This window comes from Nannospalax galili, unplaced genomic scaffold, assembly GCF_000622305.1.
Source record: "Nannospalax galili isolate Female #2095 unplaced genomic scaffold, S.galili_v1.0 scaffold309, whole genome shotgun sequence".
NCBI lineage: Eukaryota > Metazoa > Chordata > Mammalia > Rodentia > Spalacidae > Nannospalax > Nannospalax galili.
In genome coordinates this window covers 2,153,103-2,180,653 of record NW_008359589.1, presented here as the reverse complement: position 1 = coordinate 2,180,653, position 27,551 = coordinate 2,153,103, and the positions used below count along the sequence as shown (strand labels likewise).

Genomic DNA, 27,551 nt, shown 5'->3' with positions numbered 1-27,551 from the left:
ATGGGGTAGAAGCATCCAATCATTTCTCACCCTTGTCTTTGAGCAACTGAACAAAGTGGGAATCCCACTCTAACCTTTCTTAGCATTTCTGTCCCAAGAGCACCTGCTGGACTTCCCTGGGAAGTGTGCATCCCTGAGAGAAGGGAGAGGTATGAGCATGTATATGTGACAAGCAGTCACAAGAAAGCTTTGGGAAAAATGGGCTTGAATTCAAGGGACCTGGGAAATGCACAGCCGTGGTCCCAACTGAACAAAGTGGGAATCCCACTCTAACCTTTCTTAGCATTTCTGTCCCAAGAGCACCTGCTGGACTTCCCTGGGAAGTGTGCATCCCTGAGAGAAGGGAGAGGTATGAGCATGTATATGTGACAAGCAGTCACAAGAAAGCTTTGGGAAAAATGGGCTTGAATTCAAGGGACCTGGGAAATGCACAGCCGTGGTCCCCAAGGGAAGGGAAGTCCAAGTCCCTGGGATATGTAATGCAGGGTGATTCAAGTTACAAGGAGTATTTTCTAATGACACCTTTTAGACAGTTACAGAAAAGAGGACGCTGTGAACATTGAGTCTTCCAGAAAGTACTAGAAATTGCATTATTTATAAGGAACTAAGAGAGCTGTCTAGCCCAGAGGGACAAAATCTCCTCTGCTTGTGACCAGGGAGGGTCATAGAGGCTGCAGACCACCCTAGGACAGCTGACCTTTGACTCAGGGGTCTCTCTGCTCTTCTGTTTGCGAATTCATGCTGCCGTGAGCACCTTTGTGGGTAGGATAGGCGAACCCCTTCATGCTGAATGTTGGGAGCACTGAGTTTACATTCTGGCCTGAGGCTGTCTTGAGCTGAACACAGCCCTGAACAGAGACTATGAGAGGAAGGCTTCTCCCCTCCCCAGCTTTCCCCATGCCTTCTCAGTACCTGAAAGTTGACTGGAGTTCAGGGAAAACAGCATTGTTGACTTTGAACTTGCTTTGCATTGGGGGGAATTAAAAGGACAGTCATCTTCCAGTGTGACTTCTGTGGTCCCTTCCCTCAAGGCCTAGTAATACCTCTGATCTCTGATCAAGTAGGGACACTTCAGGGACCTCAAAAATATGCCCTTTCTCTATAGGGGCATTGGAGACTAGGAAATGAAATAGCTTTTATTGGTCAGGTTCTGGTTGGAACAGCTTGGGCTTAGGATCTTGATTCTCCCTACAACAGTTCTCTGGCAGGTTTCTCTGGCTTCTGTCCCTGGCCTCTTTCTATGGGGATGGCAGAGACAGGGTTTTTTGGTTTTCTTTTTTTTTCAGGATTTCTGGAGATTTGAGACGGAGAGGGATATCAGTATTCCTTAGAAGTTAGAGTTACTACTTATGTGATAAGGTCCCTACCTACTGCCAACACCAGAAAATGGAGGGTGGTCAGATCCATGGGTGAAGGTGAGGCAGGAGGAAAGAGAGCTGTACTCGCTCTGATTTGCCCCATCACCCTTCTCACATTATTGACTCCTAACAAGTCCTGACCTGGAGAATAAGGATAAGCAACACTTTGTCAACTTCTCCACCCCTTCCATAGAGGAAGAAGGCTGTGAAAATGTTGCCCATGTATCGCCGAGGTCCCAGAATTGACTAATGTCAGAAGTCAGCTTTGGGTGGAGGTGGAGTATAGGTGAGTGAGCCCAGATCTGAACTTGGCTGTGCCTCAGATGAAGATTTCTGCAGAGAGGGCACCTGGCAGGGAGGGCTCCTTTGCCACTGGCATTTGTAGGTCTTCTGTGTCCAAAGGCTGTGGTTGCCAATCGCAGGCCACACTCATCCATTTGTTCATGTTCTGATGTGAGCAGGAAGGACTTGGTATGCATGGACACTAAGTTTCCTACAAAGACAGAACTAGAAGTTTGGACAGGGTAATTGCAGGAAAGGTCACCAGTAGGCAGAGGGCGAGGCAGGGGAAAGAACAAAACTAAATCAGGTATGACAAAGGGGAACTTCAGAGAGAGGGGCTGGGAGTGGTAGGCTACTCTATGTCCCTACAGGACAGTGCTCAGCCACCTGTCCACATATGAGCTGAGACTCCAGGACTGGACCCACTTGGTACTTCTGGGACTGTGTGGATGGAGTGTGGCCTAAATTCTGTGCCATCCCTGCAGTCCATGTGATTCAGTGTGTGTTTCCCTCTCCCACCATCCTCATCCCTGGCTGGGTGCATGCCGAGTGCTTCGAGCTACACAGACCATGAGAAGAAAATGAAACACACACCCGCTTCATTCTCTTCCTCTCCCATGGCTGTGCATCGGTTGGCTGGGGTCCTCATGGGCCAGTGCGGATGCTTGGGGAGGCCTCTGACTTCTGATCTCATCTCCCTACCGGCTGCCTGCCTTGCACGTGGGGGCCGGGTGTGCCAGCTGGGTGCTGCCAAACCAACCAGACTCGGATATTTCACGTTTCCCTCTCAGCTCCTCCCACGTTGCCCCAGACTACTGTGGGTGCCACAGGCCTTGTGAGTAGTACCGATGCTACTGCTCTTGCTGCTACCAGTGAAGCCACAACAGTCCCCACCATCCCACCTGTCGTACCTACTACCATCGCCACCACCGTCGCCACTACTACTACAACCACTGCTGCTACCACCACCACCACCACCACCACCACGGAGAGCCCTCCCACCACCACCAGGACTAAGATTCCAGAAACCGGTATTGCACAACACCACATTCCTGGCCCCTCTGAGCCCACCTCCCAGCTTCTCAAGACAAACCCAGACTCCTCTAGCTGAGTGGTGGGCTCTAGGGTGTTGTTTACCAGTCCCATCCTGTTTTACTTTGCAAACTCATCAAGTCCATAACCTAGGGGCCCAGAATCCCCATCCTGAGCACACAAGCTCTCTCCTTCGGTAGTCATCCACCACCTTATGCCAGCTTCAGCCCTTCCCATACTTCAGCAGAGTAGTAATCTCAGGACTTGCGCACTCAGGAAAAGAGGTTGTGAGGAAAAGAAGGTTCTGGCATGCTATGCATCTGACCAACTGAGCTGCTGGCTCTAGCATGTCTGTCCTCCAAGGATAGAGGCTGGAAGGAGGAGCAGGGAGTGGCTGCCATGACAGCTCTGTCCCTGGAACGCCTGCCTCTTCCTTGCCCCTCGGCCCCTAAGGAATTTTTACAGGTTTTTTTTTTTTTTAAGGTCAGAACATGCAGGAAATGGTATTGCCAGGTCGCACACAGTGCTCAGCAGTGCCCCATCTCTCTTCCCACCCTTGTCCCCCAAACTCCCAAATGCATATGTGGCGGGAAAGCTGCAGGAGTTCTAGGGCTGGCTTGCACCTCACAGCCAAGCTAGGCAGCCCTCCTCTTTGAGCATAAGGAGGTCCTTGGAGTATTCTGCCATTTCTGACCAAGCATCAGTCTTCTATTAAGTGAAAGATCTCTAACTTCCTGGGCCCACAGGCCAACTATAAAAACAGCATGAAACAGCCAGCAAGACTGGCAAGAAGCACCTAGAATGTTCTCCCATCAGGAGAATCATAGACCCTCAGCCTTCAAGACTTCAACTTCCTAGGCAAGTCCCTCCACCCTCCCAGCCTCACTACCTCCCACTCACTTCTCAGCCCTGAATAATAGATGGAAGCTTGACACTTCTGTTTAGTATTTTCTCTAAGCTCAGTTGCATGGTGTTGAGTGATCCATAAGCAGAGGCAGGTGATGACGCCTGGTTGACGTGCTGCTCAGGTCTTAGAAATGCTGATTTGCTTCAGAGCAATACTAGAATGTAAACAATTTGAAATTTAGGGAAAAGTCAACCCAGGAGACACTTTCTACACTATTAGAGCTGCTATCAGGGACTAGGGGCTGCTATCTTCTGGGCAATAGTGAGGCATTTTTTCCAGCAAAGCAGGGGTTTGAATCCTAGAAGTACTTTGAGTTCACAGCAGAGATGAGCCAAAAATTCAGAAACAGTGAATCTTGCTCCCTGGCAATCACTAACCAAGAAACATCAGTCTTAGATCAGGCAGGACTGGCTCTATGCTCAAACCTTAAGTGTAGACCATGTCTGAGATGTTGAAGAGAGCCTGGTCATAGGCCCAGTGTTATTGAGAGCTTGGGGCCCCTGAAAAACATTCCAGCTTCCCTTGATTCAGCAGGACGGCTCTGCAACCCAGGATCTTTTAAATGAATTTTCATCTTTACTGTGTCTTATATAAAAAGATTTCTTTTTTTAATTATGTGTATACATGTGTATCTAGGGGTGGGGGTTGTGCGTGAATCAGTGCAGGTGCCCTCGGAGTCCGGAAGAGAGTGTCAGGTCTCCTGGAGCTGGAGTTACCGGCAGCTGTGAACTGCCCTATATGGGTGCTGAGAAGTGAGCTCCAGTCCTGCAAGAGCATTACATGCTCTTAACCGCTGAGCCATCTCCCTAGCCCCATGTCTAATACCTTAACATGAAATGTTTTATACTTTTTCTTTTTCAGGGTAACTTTTGTGCCTTTTACAACTTGGGGGCTGTTCCATGCCGGGAGTCAGTGAACAGTGTGTGCTTTTCACACCCCCTTTTTTACTTCCAAGTTTCAAACAGCTCACCTTCTTGGTCCTTCCTTTCAATTTCTCAGGGTCTTTTTTAAGATTTTTTTTTTAATTTTTGAGACAGTATCTCCCTGTAGCCCCAGCTAACCTGGAACTTGCTGTGTAGACCAGGTTGGTCTTAAACTCACAGAGATCTACCTGCCTCTACTTCCCAAGTGCTAGGATTAAAGGTGTGTGCCATCATACCTGGCCCTTTATTTTATGTGTAAGGGTGTTTTGCCTGAATGTATGTATATGCAGCACATATGTGCCTGGTGCCCAAGGAGGCCAGAGGAGGGCATGGGATCCCCTGGAACTGATGATTATAAGCCTCCATGATGTGGGTGCTGGGACCCGAACCCAGGACCTCTGCAAGAGCAGCAAATTCTCTTAACCACTGAGCCATCTCTCCAGCCCCAACCTTCCAGTTCCTTAGTGCTTATCATCTTGGCCTTTCTGTATGACACTGCCTCTGTCCAATGCCCACCTCTACATCATTTTGGTCTCCCATTGCTTGGCCTTTTCTTGTGTGTATGTATGATTGTGTGTGTGTATGTGTGTGTGTGTGTGTGTATGTGTGTGTGTGTATACAGGCACACATGCAATGGTGTGCACGTAAAGATCAAAGAACAGCTTCAAGTGGCAGGCCTTGCTCTCCTCGTTTTGAGACAAGGTCTCTTGTTCACTGCTGCATACACTGGGCTGCAGGCTTATCAACCTCTCATCTCCTGGTCTAGTATTCAGACACTTGAGCTACTACTTTTTACTTGGATTCTGGGGATCTGTACTCAGTTTATCTAGCTTGCACAACAAACAGTTTACCCACTGAGCCATCTCCCCAACCCCTGCTTAGCCTGTCTAAAAGCAACGCAATCTTCATTCCCTTGGAGACTATCAGATTTGGGCCAGTATTACTTTGGGGGTCAAGCTGTTTAAACACAGATTCTCTAGCTGTTGAACAGAATCTGGAGCTAAGGAGGAAGAAAGGTCCCTAAATCGTGGCTAATCATACTTCATTCCTAGTAGGAGGGGCTGTTAACTTCCAGGGAGAGGGAATTAGAGAGGGCTAGAACACCCAGCACAATAAAAAAGGAACAGCCAGAAGATAAGTGAAGAAACCTGCCTGCCCTCCCTCCCAGGCAGCAAAAAGCTGCCGTCAATGGAACCTCTTTCTTGGGGGTCCTCACACTGTATTTACTTGGGGCAACAAACACCTGTCAGGACTGCAGTAGAAAAGACACTTCTTTGAAGTGAAAATCAGGAAATCTTTTATCACTTCCCCAGCCCTGCAGACTCAATCACATGTCAAACAGATAATGAATAAATGCATTGGCACTACACTCTATTCATTTATGTTTGACAAGTGAGTTGGTGACAGTACCCTCTTACATACTAATTAAATATACAGGAACCATGCTTGTAAAGCCTTTGAACTACAAGCCTCATGCTAGTCTTCCACTACTAAATCTTTGCTAGGAAATGTAGTAAGCAGACTTCTGGGACTCTTGAAAACTGATTACATTTGAAGATTGGTGCCATTCTCCTGTACAAAGGGTATGGTTTCAGACAGCACTGTGGCTTTGATAAAGTGGCTCCCAGCCCACAGTAGCTAGATAATGCTCTTAATTAAGTAATGTCCTCTTTGTTGCAATATCAAGCCTCAATGGTTTGGGGGCTGAGAAGCTAACAAACAGGGTTCTTCTGGAATGCAGACCACTGAGGGGTTAAAAAAGACTTGTCTTCTTTTGGTCCCATCTAGCCCATGACAGGGAGAGGGGATCCTGAGGTTCTAGGCCCAAGTCCCTTAGACAATCAAGGCCATGGTATGACTCATCCAGGTTCTCGCCAACCAAGAGCAACTGTAGAGGTCCTCAAATCAGAGTTCTCAGTCTGGATTATATTCTCTAGCTTCAGAAGCTCAGTAGTTTTCCTGTACTTAGACCCATCCTCCCTGCTGTCTTATTATGACTCTTGCATGATTTTCTTTTGTCAGTACTGGGGATAGAATCCACATGCAAAGCAAACAACTGGCCACTGAGCCACATCCCCACACCTGCCTGCTTAATTTTCAAAGGCAACCCCTCTCCTTCCTGTTGAAGAGAGAAAGCTTTGCCTCTCTCCCTCTGACCATGGGGGCTGTTTCCTGGTCCCTTGCCTTGCACTGTTCAAACTCATGACAAGTGGTCCAAAAATGGAATGAATTCAGGTTAGAGCCTCAAATGATATGACTGAGAACTCATTCTCATTCCTAACCCCATCATGTGAGGAGTGCGAGACAGCTTCTTGATTTCCTTCTATGTGGACAAGCCCCTTGACTGCTCTTGCTCGGCCCTGGGTAGCTACTTCTGGCCTGGCCATCAAGGCTGCAGCTTGCAGCTCTGTCGGGCCCCTGTGCACAGCTGTTCCTGACTCTTCCCTTTCCAAGCTGACTCTGTGAGAGAGTGTGCACATGTGTGTATGTGCCTCCTCGAGTCTCCTGTACTACCTCCCTCCTCACCACTAACTCCTCTTCTAACCCGTCCACCAGCCCCCGGTGAGCAGTCCATTTGGAACGTCACGGTGCTCCCCAACAGTAAATGGGCCAACATCACCTGGAAGCACAATTTCAGGCCCGGAACTGACTTTGTGGTTGAGTACATCGACAGTAAGCATTGCTATGTGGGGTGGGGGTGGCAGCAGTGGTGCAGCAGAGGTGGTTAGCGATAGATACCCATTAAGGAGATCCTGTGAACTCTCCCAGGCTCTGAGGCTTTTTAGCCTGGTTTCATTGTAGTCTCATGAAATTGATACCCACCAGGGTCTGCAGAGGTAGGAGACAAGGCGGAAGGGATGCCTGAAGCCATTAGCAAAGGCCTCAGGTTGCATGTGCTGTGGAAGGCCTATGGAATGGACCCTGTGTCCACTCCTGCCCAGAATAAGGATTCTGAGTATCCTAAAGTGACTATTGATCTGCTGATGAGACTCTAGGTGTTATGATGCCACTACTAAATGATCCAGTGCATAGACTTGAGCCACAGCTCTGCTGGGCTGCAGTCACACAAACTAACAGACCAGAGAGCCAGTGATTTGAGCTGAGCCATGCGCTCTTTATCAGATCTTGAGACCAGAAACTGAGTGAACTATAGCATGTGTCCAGAATATCTGTCTGCCTTCTCTGAACAGGGGCCCGTAGTTCTGCAGGGTCTAGCCTACATTTCTCTAACATGTACTATAAGCAGTTATATGCTAATTGGCCAGCCAGAAAACACAGCTGGGTTAGCCCCTCCTCAAGACTTCTTAGAAAATGCAAAACCAACACTGAGTTCTGTGGTTGGTGGAGGGGTTCACAGTCTCAGAATCTGGAGTCACTAGTTAGGACTGGATGTTTTTGGCTTCCAGCCACCGCCATCCACTCCTGCAGCCCAGACACACAGGCACTTTTCATGATGTGTGAATTTGCAGTGTGGTACAAAATGAGAAGTGAAGCCTGGAGTGAAGTGAAAGCCTAGGATCTGTGCCCTGTCTTACTTCCAGTAGCCCTGTGCCATACTAACTAGCATGCTGGCTGTCCTGGAAGCTCCTGCACAGAAGCTGAGTCACTTCCAGGGCAGCATGTCAGCTGACATGCTTTGACGTTAAGGAAGCAGATTTTTATATGCTTAGCACTAAGACTGTGATGGGAAAGAAAATCTCAGGAAGGGACATTTTGTAAGAGTTGCATGATGGGCATGGGAAAGCTGCCTGATCTGTATGGTGGGCTGGACCCATGGCCCCCCTCCCCTTCCCCAACTTCTCTGCTTTTGACAGATGATCAGGGACTGATGATGATCAGATGATCAGCTGGACTCTCTCCAGCTCCTGGTGCCTGGTTGTGAGCTGACCAAGGTTTCTGTTCCCCAGGCAATCATACGAAAAAAACTATCCCTGTTAAGGCCCAGGCACAGCCTATACAGCTGACAGACCTCTATCCCGGGATGACGTACACATTGCGGGTATATTCCCGGGACAACGAGGGCATCAGCAGTACCGTCATCACCTTTATGACCAGTACAGGTGAGAGGGGATCTGGCCTTGCCATCCCCTGCAAGCATGGGCATCTCATCCTCATTCCCAGCTCTCCGCTTGTCTCTTGGAAAGAGGTCTCATCTTCACCCCATTCCTGCCTTGCATGGCATGTCTCTGGCCTGCAGGAAATCAGAAAAGCCAGGTATGCATGTCCAGTGGAAAGCAAGCTGGGATCTGAGCCTGTGGGGCTGAGTGGGGATCAGACAAAACAAAGGACTGTATAATGAGGACAGGGAATGCTTGGTCCCCTGCCATGTCTGTAACAAAAGGGCTTGGTGCATGCACAAACATGGTCACTGTGTATGGGTCTGGGCTGCTGGAGAGTCGTGCACTCTGCCCCAAGTGGTCCAGGAGCTTTCTTTTCTCCGTGTAGAATGAGAGGATAGAGTCATCCCAGGGTCTTAATCCAGTGTAAACGTTTCTGCCTTGCCAACATCATCTGTTGAAAAGTTCCAATAGGTGACAATTGTTTAACAGTGTTTTGTTTTTAATTTTGCCCCAAGTGTGTCTTGCCTAAAAGTCAGTGAAGCACTATAGGGGCAGGAAGTAGTTCTGGCTCGGTGGGAGCTTCAGCCATAAGTGGAGAAACATCTTCATTGTATCAAATGGATAGGCTGCTTGGGACTCAGGCGAGGGGACAAGGTCCAGGAGTCTCTTTGCTGGTGTGGGTAACTGCAAGTCAGAAAACCACAGGGGTACTTGCTTGTGTGTAGCCTTCAAATGAGATAGAGGCACAGCTGAGCACCCTGTATGCTAAGCCCTGGGGCTAAGGGGAGGTAGGGGAAAGAGATTAAGAAAGAAAAGGATCAGTTCTTACCTCTAGGGATCTCCTAGTCAGAGACAAGTTATTAGACACACAGGATAGGGGGAACCCCACAATGATTTATGTGGATTTCTGAACGTCGACTGACTTGAATATTCATTACACTTCCCTCGCCTGGCCACATGAGGCTGATGCTGGCAGCTTGCATTGAGGGATTCACTGCTCATCTGTACCCCTGACTCACCCCACCCCTTTCAGCCTGGTCCCTCCTGATCGGCTTCCCTGGTGGGCTTCCATTGGTCCCACATGTTTCCCAGCCACCAGGGCTCAGGGTGTCTGGCTCCTTGCTTAAAGAGAACCAAGACGGCAGGCAGCGTATCTAAAGGAGCAGCCTGGACAGTCTATTACACGAGAAGCCATGCAATTGGACAGCTAGCAAGCAGAACAGATAGCCGGACTCTGACCTGGTGGGGGATCTCAAGTTCCTGCATGTGTTTAATTTTGCTTCTTTACAAACTTGAGTCCAGCACAGGGTCAAGAAACAAAGATAATGCCTAAGGAAGAGCTCCAGCACTGCCTGCTTTCAGAGTTCCACCTCTCTAGGTGCTGAGTTCTATGGCTATGGGTAAAGACTAGGAACAGAGAGCTAGAGAGAAAAGGACGTGCCCTTGGGTTTGGGCCTAATCTCCTTCAAGTACTGAGCTTGAAATATAGAGAACAATTAACAATTACTGAATGTTATCTTCAATACTCATTTCTCTCTTTTTTTTGTGCTGGATCTGGAGAGAGCTAGTCTGCGCTCCTGCTTTCAGAGCAACTGAGGTTTTGTGGCGCTGACAAGTCTTCCCAGGTGCCTCCTCATGCAAGCTGGAGCAGACCAGCTCAGCGCCCTATCCCTGAGTTCACGTTGTTCACTTCCTCCTAGGGTGACTGGAAACTACTGTGTACAAACCTCATAGGGAAAGAAAACATTTCACTCTGAAGTCTGTGTGCCTGTGAGCATGTGTCAAATCCTTCAAAAATACATATTCCTGTAGGTGAACTCCAGAACCATGTCCACACAAACCCTCAGGTCTGTGTGTTTCATCAAAGCAAAATGTGAGCATCTCTGGGCCCCAACCACAGATCATTTAGGCAACCACAGGCCATCACTTTAGTCTGCAGGTGGCATGCTGCAGTGGCTCCAAAAGGAAATAGAAAGGACTGCTGCTAACAGGCTCTCTAATTCTCACCAGAAAGATCCCACTGGGAAGCTAATCACCTCCTTGAAGCTTCTAAAGCCAAAGAAATCTGAGGAGCTGCAAACACATACCCTAGATTCTAACAAGCTCATCCACTCTTCACCGCTGGGATGTAAGACTGGGATGAGCAGCAGCAATCAGACAGCAGCCAACTCAGACCTCAGGGAGGCCAGAGGGACTGCAATACTAGATGGTGTGTATGGAGAGAGGTGACATGGTACCTGAGGAGAACAGCCAATCATATTGATGTAAAGAAATGTCAGCCCTGTTAGATTACTGCTCTTCATTACTAGAGTTTCGTCTTTGTGCCGATTTTCAATAACTAGTCTGTTTCCTGTGGTCAAACCAGAGTCCTTTTAGCTAGATGTAGGAGTTTGATCAACTGCCTGGTTAGCAACTGAATCCCCATTTTTTAATGTATTGCAAGGTGTCACATAAACTTTTCCAGGGAGATGTAAAATTAACATCTGCCCCAAACTGGGATTGGCACCAAAGCCCCAAAATGACTCATTTAAGTTCATCTTGATAAATAAAATGAGTTTATTAGAGATTATTTACAGAGTGGTAGACAACTACAGACAGCTGCAATTTCCCCATGTTGACAGATGCCCCACTTATCAAGGTCCCACTCTATATGTCTCTTAACTCTACAGCAGGATTGATGCAAACCTGGGTTCAGTGTACTACTCAGTATTAAAGCAGGAAAGGTGACTACAAGCTCAAACAAAAGGCACAGACAAAACCAGAAAGTTAATGTTTATTTGTACTCCACCCTGGTCTCAGGAAATACTGCCCAACTATAGGAAGGATGACTTGTTTTGCTGTAGTCTGGTACATAGGACAGCTAAATAGTAGTTTGCTGAAGAATGGGTTTACTGTGGCTTGGACTCATGGCAAGTATGGTATGGAAGGCTTGTGTGCTGATGCTTCCAGTCCAGAGCAAAGGACATCTGGGCCTGTGCTTGCCCTGCCCAAGGTGGAATAAGAGCAGGCATTGACATCAGTGGTTCCCAGCTGCAGGGAACAGTGTAGATGTAGCCAGTGTTTGAAGGTTGATAGTGCTGGAATCTCAAAGCCAGTTTTACAGATCAACTGAGTGTGGCATTGGCAGCCAAGTATAATTACCCTTGCTAAAATGGCTTCCTCTCACAGGGTAGACTATGGAGGTATAGTATAAGTGAGGTCATCTCTTCTTCCTTTTTTTTTTACTTGAGAAACTGACTCGCTTTGGCAGGATGTGGTTGATCCCACTTGGTTTTCAACAGCCTTTTGTCTTCTGTGTTCAAACTTCACAGGGAATTTGTGTTGACATTTCTAATCAGGATTGAAGATACATTTGAATTTCACCTGCTACTGTCAGGAATGGAATTGTACATCTGCTTTCTAAATTCCTCTACGACCACTTTCCCCAGGCATCATGACCTTTCTGAAGAGAAAGGACATGTGGAGATGGCTGCCAGAGTATTAGAACTAAAACAAGGAAGATGGAGGTACAAACAGGTTGTTGCAGAGATGCAAACTAACCTCTCTGCAAAATATGAGTGCCACTGTCCAAACACAAATGAAGTAGTTCCCTCACCTACTGCCTAGACATGGTACATGGACAGGATGATCCATATGGCCACTGGCTTGTATGAGGAAAATCAAGATTAACCTTACGTTAGGATTAAGTTGATGTGTTGATCAGCAAGTAGTCAGTAGTTACTTGTTATATGACCAGCATTATTTGAAGTACAAAGGGGCTCAAAAAACACCCCATTCACAAGACTGGAGCAGTAAAACTGAAAACTAGCACCCAGGAAACAAAAAAAGTAAATGTTAATTTGTGCAGAATGGCAGGAATGAAATCAGAGTCCAGAGATGGTGTGAGCTGGAGTGATCAAAGGTTCCAGAGGGCGAAAGAATATGGAAAGGTAGTGAGCAGAGGGGATGACAGTCTGGATTCTTGGGCTGGGAAAGAGGCATGGAGAAGGCCAGGTTGAGGCATGAATCCCACGTGGCAGGAAATAAGAGCCACAAGATTTGAAGAAAATATGAGCATGATAACACCAGCCTCGCTTCACCAGTGGCACCGACACACATGGGGTGGAGACTGCTGTAGGATGAGCAGAGTCATTTTGAGTGTCAGAGTCATTTTGGAGGGAGTGATGTGCATGGGAAATTCAAGCAAAGCAGTCAAGAGGGAGCACTGGGGCTCACAGGCATGGAGTTGGCTGCAGGGACAAGAGATGATTTAAAGGATCGCCAGGTAGAAGTTGGCCAAGTGCCTGAGGCCAGAGATAGGGTGCGAAGGTAGGTGTGGAAGAGGTCAGCTCACAAGAGTAGCTGAGACATGGCATTCAGAGCAGCCTGAAATCAGCTTGCTGTGAGTGGAGAGCAGACTTGGCAGGAGCTGGAGACCAAGGGAGATAACGAGTTTACCTGATGGGGCAGGGCATAGGTGTACTGAAAGGCCTGACAGGTTCCTCCAGGATTTGTGTTTTAAGACACAAAAAGGATAGAATAAAGTGGAAGAAATGGAGCATGCTAGGAGTTCAGGGGTCCCTGTGGGAATGAGGGACCAAGGTTTGGATCCCACTTACACAAAGAAGCAACTTTGAGGGAAGAAAGGCAAGTACTTTGATTCATATGGAGGGGGCATCTGCAGAAGTTATATGGGTTCAGAATCTCCAGGGTGTCCACAAAGTACTTAAGGTCAGTGCAAATGCAAGGAAGGTGGGCATTTCTAGAAGGACAGTGAGGGAGACATAACAGAACTGCTGGGCCCTGGGCAGTGAAGTCCAGCAGAGTGGTGAGGTGAAGCTGTGATGGACTGGTCTGTGTCTTCCTTTAGCACAGCTCTAGGGCATGAGCTGAGCAGTGCCAAGAGACTCACAGCTGTGATGGACTGGTCTGTGTCTTCCTTTAGCGCAGCTCTAGGGCATGAGCTGAGCAGTGCCAAGAGACTCACAGCTCTTTTCTGTAGAAAGAGCAGCTAGTGCCAGGTGCAGAAGCAGGAATGAAAGTGGCCAAGCAGTTGGAGCATGGAGAGTAAGTAGAGTGGGGTGTAGGCCTGAGAATGGCAGGCCACCTCCGACAGAGCCTGACTAGTAGGGTGAGGACTGTTAGGTTTTCCCTAATAGCAATTAGAAGCTTTGGAGGGTTGAAGCAAGGAAGTGTTTTGATCCTGCATGGAGTGCGGGGATGCTATGTGAGGAACACCTGACAGGAGCAGGAACGGAAGCAGGGCTGGGACTTCTCTCCACAGCATACACAGATCCGGGCAATCACAGTCATGTTCCTATGGACTCAGGTACTTTGCATCTTGGGGTTACTGAGGCACCTGCTCATCAGTCCTCAGTTTCTTGAGAGAGCTTCCTGGTACAGTGTCCCCCAGCTAGACCTTAAAAAGCCTATGAAAACAGCTTCTGCACCCAATATGGGCATAGAGTGATTTGTATCCAGATACCTGCCCACAGCGTGGCATGTAATAGAACCCAGGAGCAAGGACGCAGGATGTCACAGTTCCAGTGCTCCTTCCCAGGAGGAGGCTGAGTCCATGACTTGTTCCACGGGTTCTGTGGCTCCTGCTGCTGTCTGATTCTCTCAAGGCCACTCTGGGCTGCTTTGGATATTTTCCTTGGTCCCTTCCCTCCTTGTGTCTCAGTTTCTATGACAGGCTGCATTTCAGAAGGTATGTCCTTTGTCCTCTAGTCCATAGAAAGAAGGGTCAGTGGGTACTTACCACAACCCCTTCCAAACCCAAATCCTAACCCCTGGGTCATAATGGACACATCAGAGTTCTCTTGGACTCCTGCTATCTAGGCCTACCTGTATTTTCTTCAAACCACAAAGGGATCTTTAAGATGGCCTCCAGGCATGGATAGAAAAGGAGGCAAGTCGTCTTGTCACAACTCACTGGGAGCATTTCCCTATGAGGTGGCCTGGAAGGATATGGACTGAGTGAAGGGCACAGCCTGAGCATCTCTGCCTGCCTGACCAGAGCACCTAGTCCTGGATTGGCTTTGCTGTCAGGAAACACACAGTCCAACCGGGGAGACTTGAAAACACACAGAGCCATCTGTGTGAACCTCCATCTGGCCCAGGATCTACTGCCAAAGCCTGCTGGTGGGCAAGGAGGCTGTGCCTACAAGGTGTCCTCCAGCCCATTTAGACAGTACAGCTATGCCCAGCTCCCTTGCAGGCCCATTCACCAGAATCGTGCTACCACATGGCTTCCCTCAGCCCCACCTGGCTGTGGTCACCTGTGAAAATGTATTTTTTAGGAAACGTCCACATCGTACAGGGTTGCTCGGCCTTCTGCTTGTCTGCTCCCTGCACCCCTTCCTTTTGCCTCTTTTCTGATCTTTTCACCTTGGTTCTTTAACTGTTTTCTTTTGTCCCTTGAACAGAGTCTCTTGGGCCAAAGGGCTGCTAGGTGACAGCAGTAGGCTCTAGGACAAGCCTGCACACTAGCTTCACTCCTCCCCATCTCTCTTCCCCACTCACTCCCAAGCAATGGCTCACTGTTTGCTTCCTGCCCTCCTCACCAGCTTACACCAATAACCAGGCCGACATCGCCACCCAGGGCTGGTTCATCGGGCTCATGTGCGCCATCGCCCTCCTGGTGCTGATCCTGCTCATCGTCTGCTTCATCAAAAGGAGCCGCGGGGGCAAGTACCCAGGTAAGATGTGAGGCAAGTGGTCAGGTCCTCCCATGAGTCACTAGGCCCCATCAGATCCAGAGCTCTGATATCTGTTCCTCTGAAGCTTAGAACTCCAGGCCTGAGGCTGCCAGCAAGCACTTGAATTAATGATGGGTGGGTGATAGAGTCCAGGCAGCTCCAGAGCAGCACAGGAGAAACCCTGGCTCCTACTGAGATGACATCCCTCCCACCCTTGACTCAATTTCCACTTGCAAGCCAAGTGCCTTTTTCTTTTTTTTTTTTTTGAATTGTTTATTTTTATTTTATATGTTATGAGTGTTTTGCCTACATATATGTAGGTGCACCATGTGTGTGCAATGCCTGCGGGTGGTGGAAGAGGGTGTTGGATATCTTGAAACTGGAGTTACAGACAATTGTTAGCTGCCGTGTGGGTGCTGGGAACCAAACCCAGGTCCTCTGCAAGCACAGTTATCTCTCTAGCCTCCAAGTGGCTTTCTTCAGCCTGAGGGTCATTAGGATCCTGTGTTGGGGCAGAAGTAGGGACAAGGTGGCCATGTTAGAAATGGAGAGTAGGGACCCTGAGCAGAAGCAGCTTAGCCAAGAGGAAAGCTTCATGCTGAGGCTTGCCTCAGTAACTATCACAGCAGACTCAGCAGCTCTGGGGAAGGTGGGGAGAGGCTGGGGGGCAGTGCTGTGCTGAGAGCACCCCACCCTTCCCAAAAGTCCCACAGAAACATGTCTCCTCTGTGCCTCAAGAACCTCCATGTCAAGGGCAAGGACCTCTCCCATTCTTGTTGCTGAAAATAGTGAGTTTTTCCCAAATGGTCAAGACAGCCATCTGTCTGTGACAGTGTGTGCAGGCTGACAGGAGACAGGGTAATGTAGCCATCCTGAGAGCCGCCATCCTATTGAACTACAGAATGAAACTGCTCCTGCCCCAGAGCCCTGGTGCCCCAGCACCAAACACACCCCATACTCCCAAGTGCTCCTTCCTCCTAGGTGAACAAGTCCTCCCCTTGGAGACACCAAACTCCACACAAAGGGAGTGGAGATTCAGTTTAATCTCCTTCCCTACCAAGGACCCATAGGCCCTCAGGTCCTGAGGCTGAGCCTCTGTTAGGTGAGGGAAGGCAGAACTTAAATTCTTGCTGGTAAACAGTGGCTTCCTTTACTTTGTTTCACTGTGTTTGGACTGTTTTCCTTGTGAAAAGAGAGAAAGCCAGAGCTGGGGAGATGCCCAGTCCTAGGTGGACTCACTAAGGCAGGGGGACCTAGATTCCTGAGGAATCCATCAGATACACTTAGAGCCTGCTTTTGCCCTTCCAGAAAGTGTCCCATTTCAGAAAGTTTTTCCAAGCCAGACTGTTTCCCTCCTGCTTTGGGGTGAGCACCTCATACAGTAAGACAAATGACCCAGAAGCCAGGGCCCGGACTGTAGTCTTCAGTCTTCCTACAGATGATTCTGTGAATGTTCTCACCTCTCAAATGAGCTGATTATCCAGCTTCATGCTTCACACAGTCCCTCATGTAAGCACCTGCTGTATGCCAGCCTCCGTGCTGGATGCCAGAAATACAAAGGGAAAGATGTCTGTCATCAACATTGCACAGAGGGATAGGCCTTGATGGGGAATGTCACCATCCCAGAGGCCATATAGGAAAAGGGGGCATGATAACAAGGGAGACCACCTCCATCCCATAGGCATAACAGGCCTGGGAGGCCACCTCCATCCCATAGGCATAACAGGCCTGGGAGGCCAGGCTGCTTTGCTAGGACCTTTGGAGAAACACAATCCTCCCATCCTGAAGGAAAGAGCTGGCATTCTGTCACAAGTATAGAGAATATACAGGAATATTTATAATACAAAGCAAAATAAGAAAGGAACAAACAAGGGAGTATTTGCCTTTGGCAAAGGAATCACATCTCTTGTGTATATTGAAACAATTCAGGGAGAAATGATAGGGAGCTGACAGATTTGTCAGCCTGGGTGTAAAGACCCCTTGGGGTGTGGAGAAGGCAGAATCAGCTTAGCAACTGATTGAGCCCGGGAGGCATCCAGGGTGTGTTGTCAAAAGGGAGTGTTTCATCAAGCACCATTGGGCCCAAGGGGTGTGTGTGTGTGTGTGTGTGTGTGTGTGAAATACACACAGAGGCCAAAAGAGGACATTTGGTGCCCTACTCTATCACTTTCTGCCATGTTCCTTTGGGACAGAGTCTCTCACTCACTAGACCTGGAGTTAGACTAGCCCCACAGTCCTCCTGTTTCTACCCTCTCCCAGCTTTGGAGTTATGAGTACACACAACCATGCACGGCTTTTACCTGAGTACTAGGGATTCAAACAGGTTCTCATGCTTGCCCCAGTCCCCCAAAATTTTATCTGTTGGCTCTGTTCAGTAGCACCCTAGAGAGCAGGGGCATGCTTCCTGATCATGTCTGTCTTTCCTTCTCTCATTGACCAAGTGCGAGAAAAGAAGGATGTTCCCCTGGGCCCTGAAGACCCTAAAGAAGAGGATGGCTCATTTGACTACAGGTGAATGATCTTCCTTCCCTGTCTGGTAGCTGATCTTGCCTCCCTGAGGCAGTGCCCTCACACAGCCTGTCTTGTCCACAAGGCCACTGCATCCACCTCCTGGCCCCTACCCTCCAGCAGCCATGCAGCTGAGTGTGCTTGCTCAGAGAGGCTGCGCAGCTTTATATCCAACAAAGCTGCTTCCCTGACACAGGCTCTAATGGACAGGGCTTCCTGTTTGTATCTTTCTACTTTTTTACTCAAAACTAACCCCAGACCTCTTTTCTGTGACATGCACTTGACCATCAGGCATCCTCTAGGCTAGCACTCTACCCCTAACTCCCAAGACAGTGATCCTGTGAGCTAGTGGCAGGGCTAGATAGGATGGGGCAGGACTGATGCTGCTGTCCTGTGCACTCCCTCTCAGATCTGAACAGGCCTTTGAGTCTAGACCTCATGAAGTTGTCAGTTACCCTTTTGGACAGTGTCTTAGTCTGTTTCTTCATTGCTGTGACAAAATACTCTGACCAATACCAACTTGGGGGAGGAAAGGGTTTATTCAGCTTACATCTCCCAGGTTGCAGTTCATCAGGGAGCCCAAGGTAGGAACTCAGGGCAGGAGCCTGGAAGCAGGAGCTGGAGCACAGGCCATGGAGGAACACTGCTTACTGGCTTACTCCCCTGGCCCCTGCTCAGCCTGCTTTCTTACGCAGCATAGGCCCACCTGCCCATGGGTGGTACCACCCACAGTGGGCTGGGCCCTCCCACATCACTCATCAATAACATACCCCTCAGACATGGCCACAGGCCAGTCCAATAGAGGCAATTCCCCAATTGAGGCGCCCTCAACCCAGGTATGTCAAGTTGACACTAAAGCTATCCGGCACAGACAGGTAATAAATTCTGAGCTCAGGAATGGGGCAGAATACATCATGGACTCTCATCCCAGACCAATTTGGGTAGGAAAAAAAAATGTCAGATCATAATTCTCCTTCCTGGCCCCTACCCTGTTAATTCTCTGGGCACAGGTCACCATCCCATCTTCCTCTGACCTCTCCTCCTTTCTGGGCCTCTACCACCTGCCCATTGGCAGCCTGGTAAGCAACACCAGGTCATTGGGTAGCAGAGATACTGCCTGCCCAGAGCCATCTGGTAACATATGGTTACAATTACCTGTCCAGCCCGACATCCCTGTGAGACCCAAAAGAGTGAACATGAGACCCTCCCCTCCTTCCCTGGTTTCCTGGCTCACAGGGAAGGGTCCAGCCTTCCCTTGGACTGAGAGATAATCCTGGTCCTTACTTCAAAGGGCTTTTTCTCCCCTAGAGCAGCCCAAGGGGAGGGGATGAGGACAGGATCAGGCAACTTGCATATGGATGAGCTATTTTTCCTGCCCCCCCACCTCTGACCAGCACATATACCCCTCTGCTTTGTCTCTGGGGGCTCTGCAGTATCCATCCAAGAGTCTGCTTTGAATGAGTCCAGGAGCCCTACTGAGAAAGTGTAAAATTAGTAAGTCAGAAGAATTAAGTTTCTAAGGGAACAGGCCTGGAAGCAAGAAGTAGAGATCCCCTTACTCGCTTCTGTGGCTTTGTTGCTAGATATGTTTCTTATGAGGCGTTACCTCTTCCCCATGTCTGTCCTCTTGGACCTTACAGGTCTCTGGGGGACCAGGCTGACAAGTATTTGGCTAGAACAGGCTACCATCTTGTTCAAGCCTCCTTAACAAGGCCTGTTCTAGACCAAGAACCCCATCTGCTTAAGTCTCTGACTCTGTTGAGCTGTCTCTGTCCAGTAGAACATTTAACTGAGGTCCTTGGATCCAATACACAAAGCCCCATAGACTGCCTAACGCGGTCCTCATGCCTTACAGTGGCATGTGGGAATACAGCAAGTGGGGTGAGGAGCCTGGCAGTAAGAACCTGGCCATTTGCAGAAAGTGCCACGTCCAGCCCTGCAGAGAGCTCCACCTGACCCAAACTCAGCCCAGCCCAGGAGATTCATTTGTCTTGCTCTCCTGCCGACCTTCCTGCAGTGCTTCCATCAGAGCACACAGGTCATGTTAGCAAATCACATCCACTCAGCACATGAGGGTTGTGGGCTAGTGGCTAGTGGTCTCCATCTATTCATGCTTAGCTCCTGGTCTGTCTGAGGCCCCTCACTGACAGCCATCTATCTGATGCTGCTGTTAACACGCACTGACTGCTCTAATGGCAGTTCAGCCCCCACCCTATACCTTGCAAGGAGTAAGAGTGAGCTTGGGCTACCCGGCACCACTGTGGTTCCACCAGTCAGGTGCTAGACTTCTGCTGCTCGTCCATAGCTGCCTCCTGCCTGGAGCCCTTGTCACCTGTGAAGTGTTAGCCTGTAGCACCTCCTCTGTGTCAAGCAAGTTTCTCAGCTTGCTTGGAGGAAGGGCACCAGGCCAGCGTGGAGGAACAGCCCCTAGTGTCCTAGAGAGTACGGCAGACATACAGGCTGAACATCTGTCTCTGTGGACAAATGCCACCTTATTCCCCAGACCTCAGCTCTCTTCACCAAGGAGGGGCTTAAGGACTGGGCCTAGAAGCCTCCAAGGGGGTGGCTAATAGGATCCTCCAAGCCTTGCTAGTGTTTTCTCACATTTTCTGGCCTCACATGCCTCTCTGAATGTCCCTCCAATCACCCCACTTCTTTTATTTGCTAGGCCCAAAGCATTAGCACTGCTTTGCCCAGTCAAACAATGCTGAGATGGAAGTGGAAAGGCAGAGTGTTTCCTTAAGGTGTTCACTTCTTGTCAGGCCCAGAGCCTTGTCCTGCAGTTACAGGCCGTGGATACTCGACCTTCCATGCCTCTTGATGGACTGGTTATAGCCAGGTCATAAGGCCAAAGGGTGAGACTTATTCAGGACTGGAGTGCCCCATCCTGATTCTTGCTATATGGTCTCACAAGCTGCAGCTCTGCTATTTATAAGGTAGCCATCCTTTACCTGCTCCCGCCTCAGACAATAGCAGCATCTCACAGAAAGGACTTCAGATCAGGGGTCTAGAAGTGGCCCCAGCATGTTACTTACCTTGAGGAAGACCCTTGTTCTCTTTATGCCTCAGTCCCCCTTTGATAGAGCCTGCTGGGCATGAGAGGGTGAGGACTGGCTGATCCCAGGTCTTATCCTCTCTGAGTTAATGTAGAGCACTTGCTTAGCAGGAAACCAGCTGTCCTATCCCTTCCCTGCCCTCTGCTGGGTTTGGGCTTTTCTGGCCAGACTGAACCTGACTCTTGTCTGTCTCTGGCCAGTGATGAGGACAACAAGCCCTTGCAGGGCAGCCAGACATCCCTGGACGGTACCATCAAACAGCAGGAGAGTGATGACAGCCTGGTGGACTACGGCGAAGGCGGCGAGGGCCAGTTCAACGAGGACGGCTCCTTCATCGGCCAGTACACAGTCAAAAAGGACAAGGAAGAAACAGAGGGCAATGAGAGCTCAGAGGCCACGTCACCCGTCAATGCCATCTATTCACTGGCCTGATGGAGCACCCCAGGCACAGCGCTACTTTGCAAGTAGGAGGGAAAGGGGGAGACGAAGCCGCTGCAGACCTACCACAAAGCCTCAACCACCTTCAGGGACAAGGGTACAATATGGGGGGTCTGCCAAGCTATGAGGACCAGTGACCACCCAGCAACCCACAAGCCCCTCTCAGTGATGTCCCTACCGGTGCCACTGGTATGGGAGAGCTAGAGATGTGCTCACTGGAGGGAGCCCTGGTCCCTTGTCCTGTCTCACAGCCACCCTGAGCACCCAGCCACACTGGCCGTCCTTGACTTCGGCCAGTACACATTTGCCCATGTCTATTGGTTACAGTACTTTTGTCTTCATTTTTACTTTGTGCACCTTCTCCTTCACACCCAATATCTCCATTTTTCTTTTACTTTTTGAAGCAATGTCCCTGGAAAAATATGTGGGCTCTCTCCCAGGAAACCACAAAGATAGGCAAAAAGGATTGATTCATAACACAACATGCAGAAAAGCTGTAGTATTCAAGCTGCCTCCGGGCCAGTGTGTTTCAGAAGGATGCCTTTCTTGCCATATGCCTCCCCACCCCCACCCTCTACCCATCTGCCTCGGCCTTGTCCGCACTGAGTTGGGCTTGGCTCCTCTCTGGGAAATGACAGTATTTTTGGCAGGGAGAAGGTGGGCAGGACTCCTTGCCACACTCTGGTTTGGTTGGGAGGGGAGTTTACCTCTTGTTCTTCGTTCTTACCCTGTCCCCACCGCCAGAGATTCTGAAAATGAGCTGTGTTGACTGCAGATGGTAAGGAAAAAGCATGGGTACTGATGGAAAGGACTTGTCCCGAGGTAACTGAGCACACCTCTGGAGAGAAGAAAGAGCCAGCTTTGTAACTTCTTCCTCCCTGGCAGTTAAACCCAGGGTGGAGGAGAGAGGACTGCACCTGCCCAACTGGTCAGGGTCTCTGCTGCTACCTTCAAAGAGCTGGAACCCTGTGATACAGCCTGGCTGGTATATTTGGGGAAAACAGTACTATACCCCTTCCATCCTCTCCTTGCTCAATTGTGTCTGACATTGACTTGCGTGTGACTTGGTATATGGATGGGGATCTGCTGCCCCCAGACTGAGCCTGTCTGTCCTTTCATTAGGGTACATACATATCGGGACCACCAGGTGCACCATATTAACAGTGCTGTGATGCCCCTGCATGAAAGGACGCAATGCTCTTCGTATGCCTTATGCAGCTCTGATCTACCCCTGCAGTTCCCAGCTCCTTAGCCCCACCCTGCAAGCCTCAATGCCTCCAGTGATGTGTGTCTCGAGACTGGGGCAGCCTATGCAAGTGTCCTCTCGGACGGGAAGCAGTCACTCCACACCCGCCCTTAGCCTACCACCCTAATGAAGACACTCACAGGCCTGCAGTTCTCAGCCTGAAGGTGCTGCCTTCACCCCCCACCTAATCCACTTTTGAAACCAAAGGTACCTAGCCTCAGTGACACAAAGAGAGGGGAGACCTTCAGCCAGTGTCACCCTGTAACTGTGTCTGCAGCCTGAGGCTGTTGCGGGAAGGTAAGGCTGACCACTAAGAATGGATCACTTGCCACTTGATGTGGCCTCCAATTTGAGCCTCCAGCCTGGGCAGGACTAGGGCTGTGCCCTTCAGGAACTCTCCTAAAGCATCATTTGCCACATGTTTAAGCCACAAAGGTATTAGCAACGCTTGCATCACTTAATAAGAACTCAGTTGAACATCATGCCCATAGACACACTCTGCAGGTAAGAAACCATAGCCCAGAGCTGAGCCAATGACGTTTGATCCTGAGAGTATGTTATGGTCCTTTGGCCCAAGCCATGGCCAGTGCTGCTGTCTGGAGGCCTGAGGGGCAGCTCTCATTGTGAAAGGGGACAGGGTAAACATCAGAAGGCTGGGAGGAGGCTCAGGGTCTCCTCCCCTGGCTCCTTCTGGCACCTGCTTGAATGCAGCTAGGCATTACTGCAGTGTAGGCCTGAGAGGAAAGCTGGAGAAGTGAGGTGAAGTAAAGAAAACATTTTGGATCAGGACAGAGTGGTCAGTCGGTCAGGCATCATTCACACTGCACCGTCCAGTAGTTAACCTGTTGTACTGACAGCAGGAGGAAAGACCTATGAGATCGTAGACCTTTCTCTGCCACAGACAGCCTGGGAAGGGCTGCGTTGGTCTTGAGGGTCTAGGGGAGAAGTGAATCCTTAAGCTGTCTTTGTGCCTCATTCTAGAGTCCTACTATACTCAGTACCCTCCTCCTTCATGTATGAAGAGAAGGCTGTTAACCCCTCTCACGGGCTGTTGTTTTGTGGGTGCTGATAGAGGCCCCAAACACTACATTATTACAGCTGTCCAGGCAAGAGCAGATCTGGGGCTGGAAAACCAACTTCTAAGCAGAAGTGGTAGGTGCCCAGACAGACCAGGCTGAGATATGAGGTCATGGAGTAGAGGAGGTAGCTTCCTCTGAGAAGAGGAGAGGTCACTTTCCACAGAGCCTGCCAGAATCTACCCCAGCTCAACTGGAGAGCAGTATTTCCCAGCGTTCCCTGCCATCTGGATCTCAAACAGCCACCTCAAAGTGAGGCTAGGAGAAAGCAGTCCTGCTAGTGTTTCTGCCCATCTGCTGGTGGCAGAGGCAGGGTGCAGGTCATCGTGCAGTGACTCTGCACGTTCCCTGGGCTAGGCTGCCATGTGCCTACCCATAAGTGTTGTGGCTGCCTGCGCCCTCACTGTTCATTTGCCCATTTATCAAATACTCTTGAGCATCTAGTCTGGACCAAGGCTTGAGCCTTGAATGCTGTGTGTGTGAGATCAAATGTGGTCCCTGCCCCCACGGGGCTAATGTTACTGGAAATGGGTAACTGAGTTACTGGAACACAGTGACCATTAAGTTGGAAGCATTGTGTCCTCTGTTGTTTAAGCTACTGATTGTGCCAAGCTGGAAGGGAGAAGCTTCCAAGGAAGATGTGGTCCATCTGGCCAGCAAATCTGGGCAGGACATGGCAGTCAAGATAAGTGGGGTTAAACAACCAGCTCTTGGAGCCTCTTTAACACCTTTTCAGGATGTCTGTCTTCCCCCATTCAGCCCTTCTTTGAATACCCCTGTTCAGAGGGAAATAAACCCACAGGTCAGGCAAGGATCCCACCTTGCCTGCAATATGGTAAACAGGACCCATCTGTCCCTGGTGCAGAGAAAACTGAGTTTACACTAAAGGGAAAGCCAGGTTGACTCCCACCATTGCCCATTTCCTTTGCCCTCAGAGGTAGGAGTAGAAGGGGCCACTGCTCCAAGAAAGGTCTAGAAGTGACTGCTGGGCCAAGAGTCAGCCAGTGAGCCAGTGAGACCCACACAGGAAATCAGCAGCTCAGACAGAAAGCATGTTGCTAGTTTCCCTGGCCATAGCCAGCACTACAAAGGGAGTGAAAAACTGATCCATGGATGTCTGTAGGGTTTCCAGCTAAGGGACAACCTCCCCACCTACCACACCAATACATACACATGCACAGAGCATACTGTGGCCCTATTGCAGAACAGTGCTTCCAGCAGGGAACAATCCAGATCATGACATCATCTTACAGAGCATGTGTCTATATCTGGGCTCACGAGAGAAGAACTGCTAAGGGTTGGAGGGTGGGGAGGGACTTGATGGAGGAAGAGAGGCAACCCTGGGTACGTAGAAGACAGTCATCTGGAGAAGAAAAGAGACCTGAGCTCCTCCTGGCACCGGGCTGAGCCCAGCTACTCTAGATCCCCCCACTCCCCAACAGTCTTTTGATGGGGAAGCAGGGTTCAACATTAGTTTCCCTTGGCATTTATGAGGCCACTTCACTGTCACTTCCTGGGCCTTTCAATGGGCCTTTTATGGCCTTCTTGGGACTCAGTTCTCAGCAGAAAAGTAGCAGACTGCTAGAATGCCTGTCCAAGCCAGGCATAGTGGCACACGCCTTTAATCCCAGCACTTGGGAGGCAGAGGCAGGTGGATCTCTGAGACTGAGGCCAGCCTGGTCCACATAGTTCCAGGACAGGTGGGGCTGCAGAAAGACCCTGTCTCAAAAAGAAAAAAAATTAAAAATTAGAATGCTATCCCAGAGCCTACGCTTTCATCCTATCACTTTGCAGTGGGATGGCCCTCCAAGACATCCGTCCAGCAGCCGCTACCCAATGCAAGCCTACAGCTGTAGTTAGATCTACCTAGCCACCCACAGAGTGCTGAGAAGCAAAAGCTTCATAGGGAAGCAAAAGTCCCTGTGTGAGCTTCACATAGCAGCCTAGAAATTCCATGTAGGAGGCCCCCAGTGCAAAACAAGAAGTCTCAAGCTAGTGATGGAGAGTGTGAAGTGTCAGAAGGCACTTTGGTGCCCTGGGAGACACTGGAAGGTTGTGTGGAGCCTCCCTTCAACTAGACAAGCCAACTGCATCAGACCAGACCTGTGGCTTTCCACAGTGCAGCCCAAGCCCAGAAAGTGCCCTTGCTTTGCCTCTTCTCAGAAGGGGCCTTTCTGAGACACATTCAGTACAGAGAAAGGACAACTGCCCAGGGAAGCTGGGCTGTCTCCAGCCACAGCCAAAACCAGCGCTGCTCTTATCAGCACATTAGTATTAAAAGGCTGTTCCATGACAAGGGAGATGGAAATGAAGCAGATACAGGCTTCTAGATTAGGACAGAATTGATTCCTTGTGTGAAGGAACCTCAGAACTAATCTAATTGAAATGACTCATTGTACGGACAAGGAAATGACAGTGCAGGGAGGAAGAGGGACTTGCTCAACTGCAAAGCTGGTGAGGATACAGTTAGAACTTGAACTTGGGCCTTCTAACTCTATCAAGTGTTCTCCCATCTCACCACAGCTGCCTCAGCAGGTGTTGCCTGAGATCCTTCCTCATCATACCTTGTTGCACCTCTCCAGCATTTCACCCATGCCCGAGGATCTCCCCAAAGACCAACAAAAAGGGTTTCCCTGAGTCCCAAGATCCGCCTGTCTGTGCCAGCCTGTGGTTAAGTCAGCCAGGCAGTTACAGGCAGCCCACGGTCAATAGTAGAATGATTGATAAGTGTTACTGTGAAACCTGAACTGGGCCTCAGCACGGTGTCCTTTGCTTCATCACACACCAGGCCCTAAACACACTGTATTCCTTAGAAGTGAGGGTCTGGAAGGGTCACTGTTCATTTTGTCCTTGGCCACAGAACCTGCAGGTGCTGAGGGGCAGCAGGGCCCAGGCAAGCCTGCCACCCTGGGATCTGCTGAGCTAGAGTTCAGCAGATGTAAAGACTTCTGTGAAGCAATAACACAAAGTCTGGGAGAAGACATCCAGAATTTTGTGCACTACTGTTTCTTTTTCAAATTGATGTAGATCAGGCAGTACTGACCTGCTTGCTCTTCTGATTCTCAGATGTGATGTCCTCAGTCAGTGTTTTCCTTCTGCCCGGCTCCCCAGCTCTTTGCCAACTCCTCCTTTCTGAGCTGAGCATCAGTCACCTATGACATGACACCATCTGTCCTAGTCCCACCCTCAGCTACGCTGGATCCTAGAGGACCTCTTGCGCTGCCCCACACCCCACACATACATCTCCCCATTCCAATGTGGCATTTTCAATGGAGAATTTTTCCCCCCTGTGTTTCCATACCTCTCTACATCCCCACACACCCATGAGTTGGTCTGACCTTTTTCCATTGGTTAAACATTTAACTCTCCATGGCAGGCTCGTTTTAACCCCTCTCACATCATGTCCTTTCCTTCTTGTGAGTTACTTTGCATTAACAAACTTTGTCAGTGACAGATGTGTATCTGAGGGGTCGTTGTCATGCACGACCTTCAGCAGGGACTTCTGGGCCATGGAGGACTGTCTAATACATGGACTTATAAACTGACTGCATGAGCAATGAAAAGGCCAAATTATTCAGACTTTTTTTGAATCACTGTAAAAAAAATGGATTTCTTTTGTATAGAAAACACTAAACGTATAATAAAAGTTGTTCAAAATGGACCTGCAGCAATTCGATTTGTTCATTTTCTTTGACTAATATGTGAGAAGGGACATCAAAAGGTTAATGACAAGTGAATTCAAGCACTAGGCATGGTGACAAATGTGAACAGTCCCAGCACTCAGGAGGCTGAGACAGAAGATGGAGGGACTGAGGCCAGCATGAGCTGCATAGTAAGTTCAAGATCAGGCAGGCTGACAGAACGTTTCAACCAACCAAAAGAAAGGAGAGCAGAATCAAAGGATTTTTTGTGGGCACCAGGCAGCTGTTGTCGGAATTCTGTGTGAGAAGTTCCCAACTCAAAACAAGACATCTTAAGTCAGGC

General features: G+C 49.5%; 1 protein-coding gene across 15 annotated transcripts in view; it reads left to right on the top strand.

The window, feature by feature from the left end:
• Nfasc (neurofascin) overlaps nucleotides 1-25,226 on the top strand; it is a 186,745-nt gene extending 161,519 nt beyond the window's left edge. For 8 of the 15 annotated variants that reach the window (XM_008823343.2, XM_029558751.1, XM_017795651.1 and 5 more), the window contains 3 exons: nucleotides 15,112-15,243; nucleotides 17,685-17,754; nucleotides 21,008-25,226. In XM_008823343.2, coding sequence (XP_008821565.1) covers nucleotides 15,112-15,243; nucleotides 17,685-17,754; nucleotides 21,008-21,239 — 434 coding nt within the window. In that variant the 3' untranslated portion in view covers nucleotides 21,240-25,226. Of the gene's footprint in view, nucleotides 1-2,431; nucleotides 2,672-7,058; nucleotides 7,176-8,410; nucleotides 8,564-15,111; nucleotides 15,244-17,684; nucleotides 17,755-21,007 lie in introns of all 15 variants that reach the window. The other 7 variants (XM_008823336.2, XM_017795649.1, XM_008823334.3 and 4 more) reach the window with 3 other exon arrangements.
• Nucleotides 25,227-27,551: the final 2,325 nt, after the last annotated feature.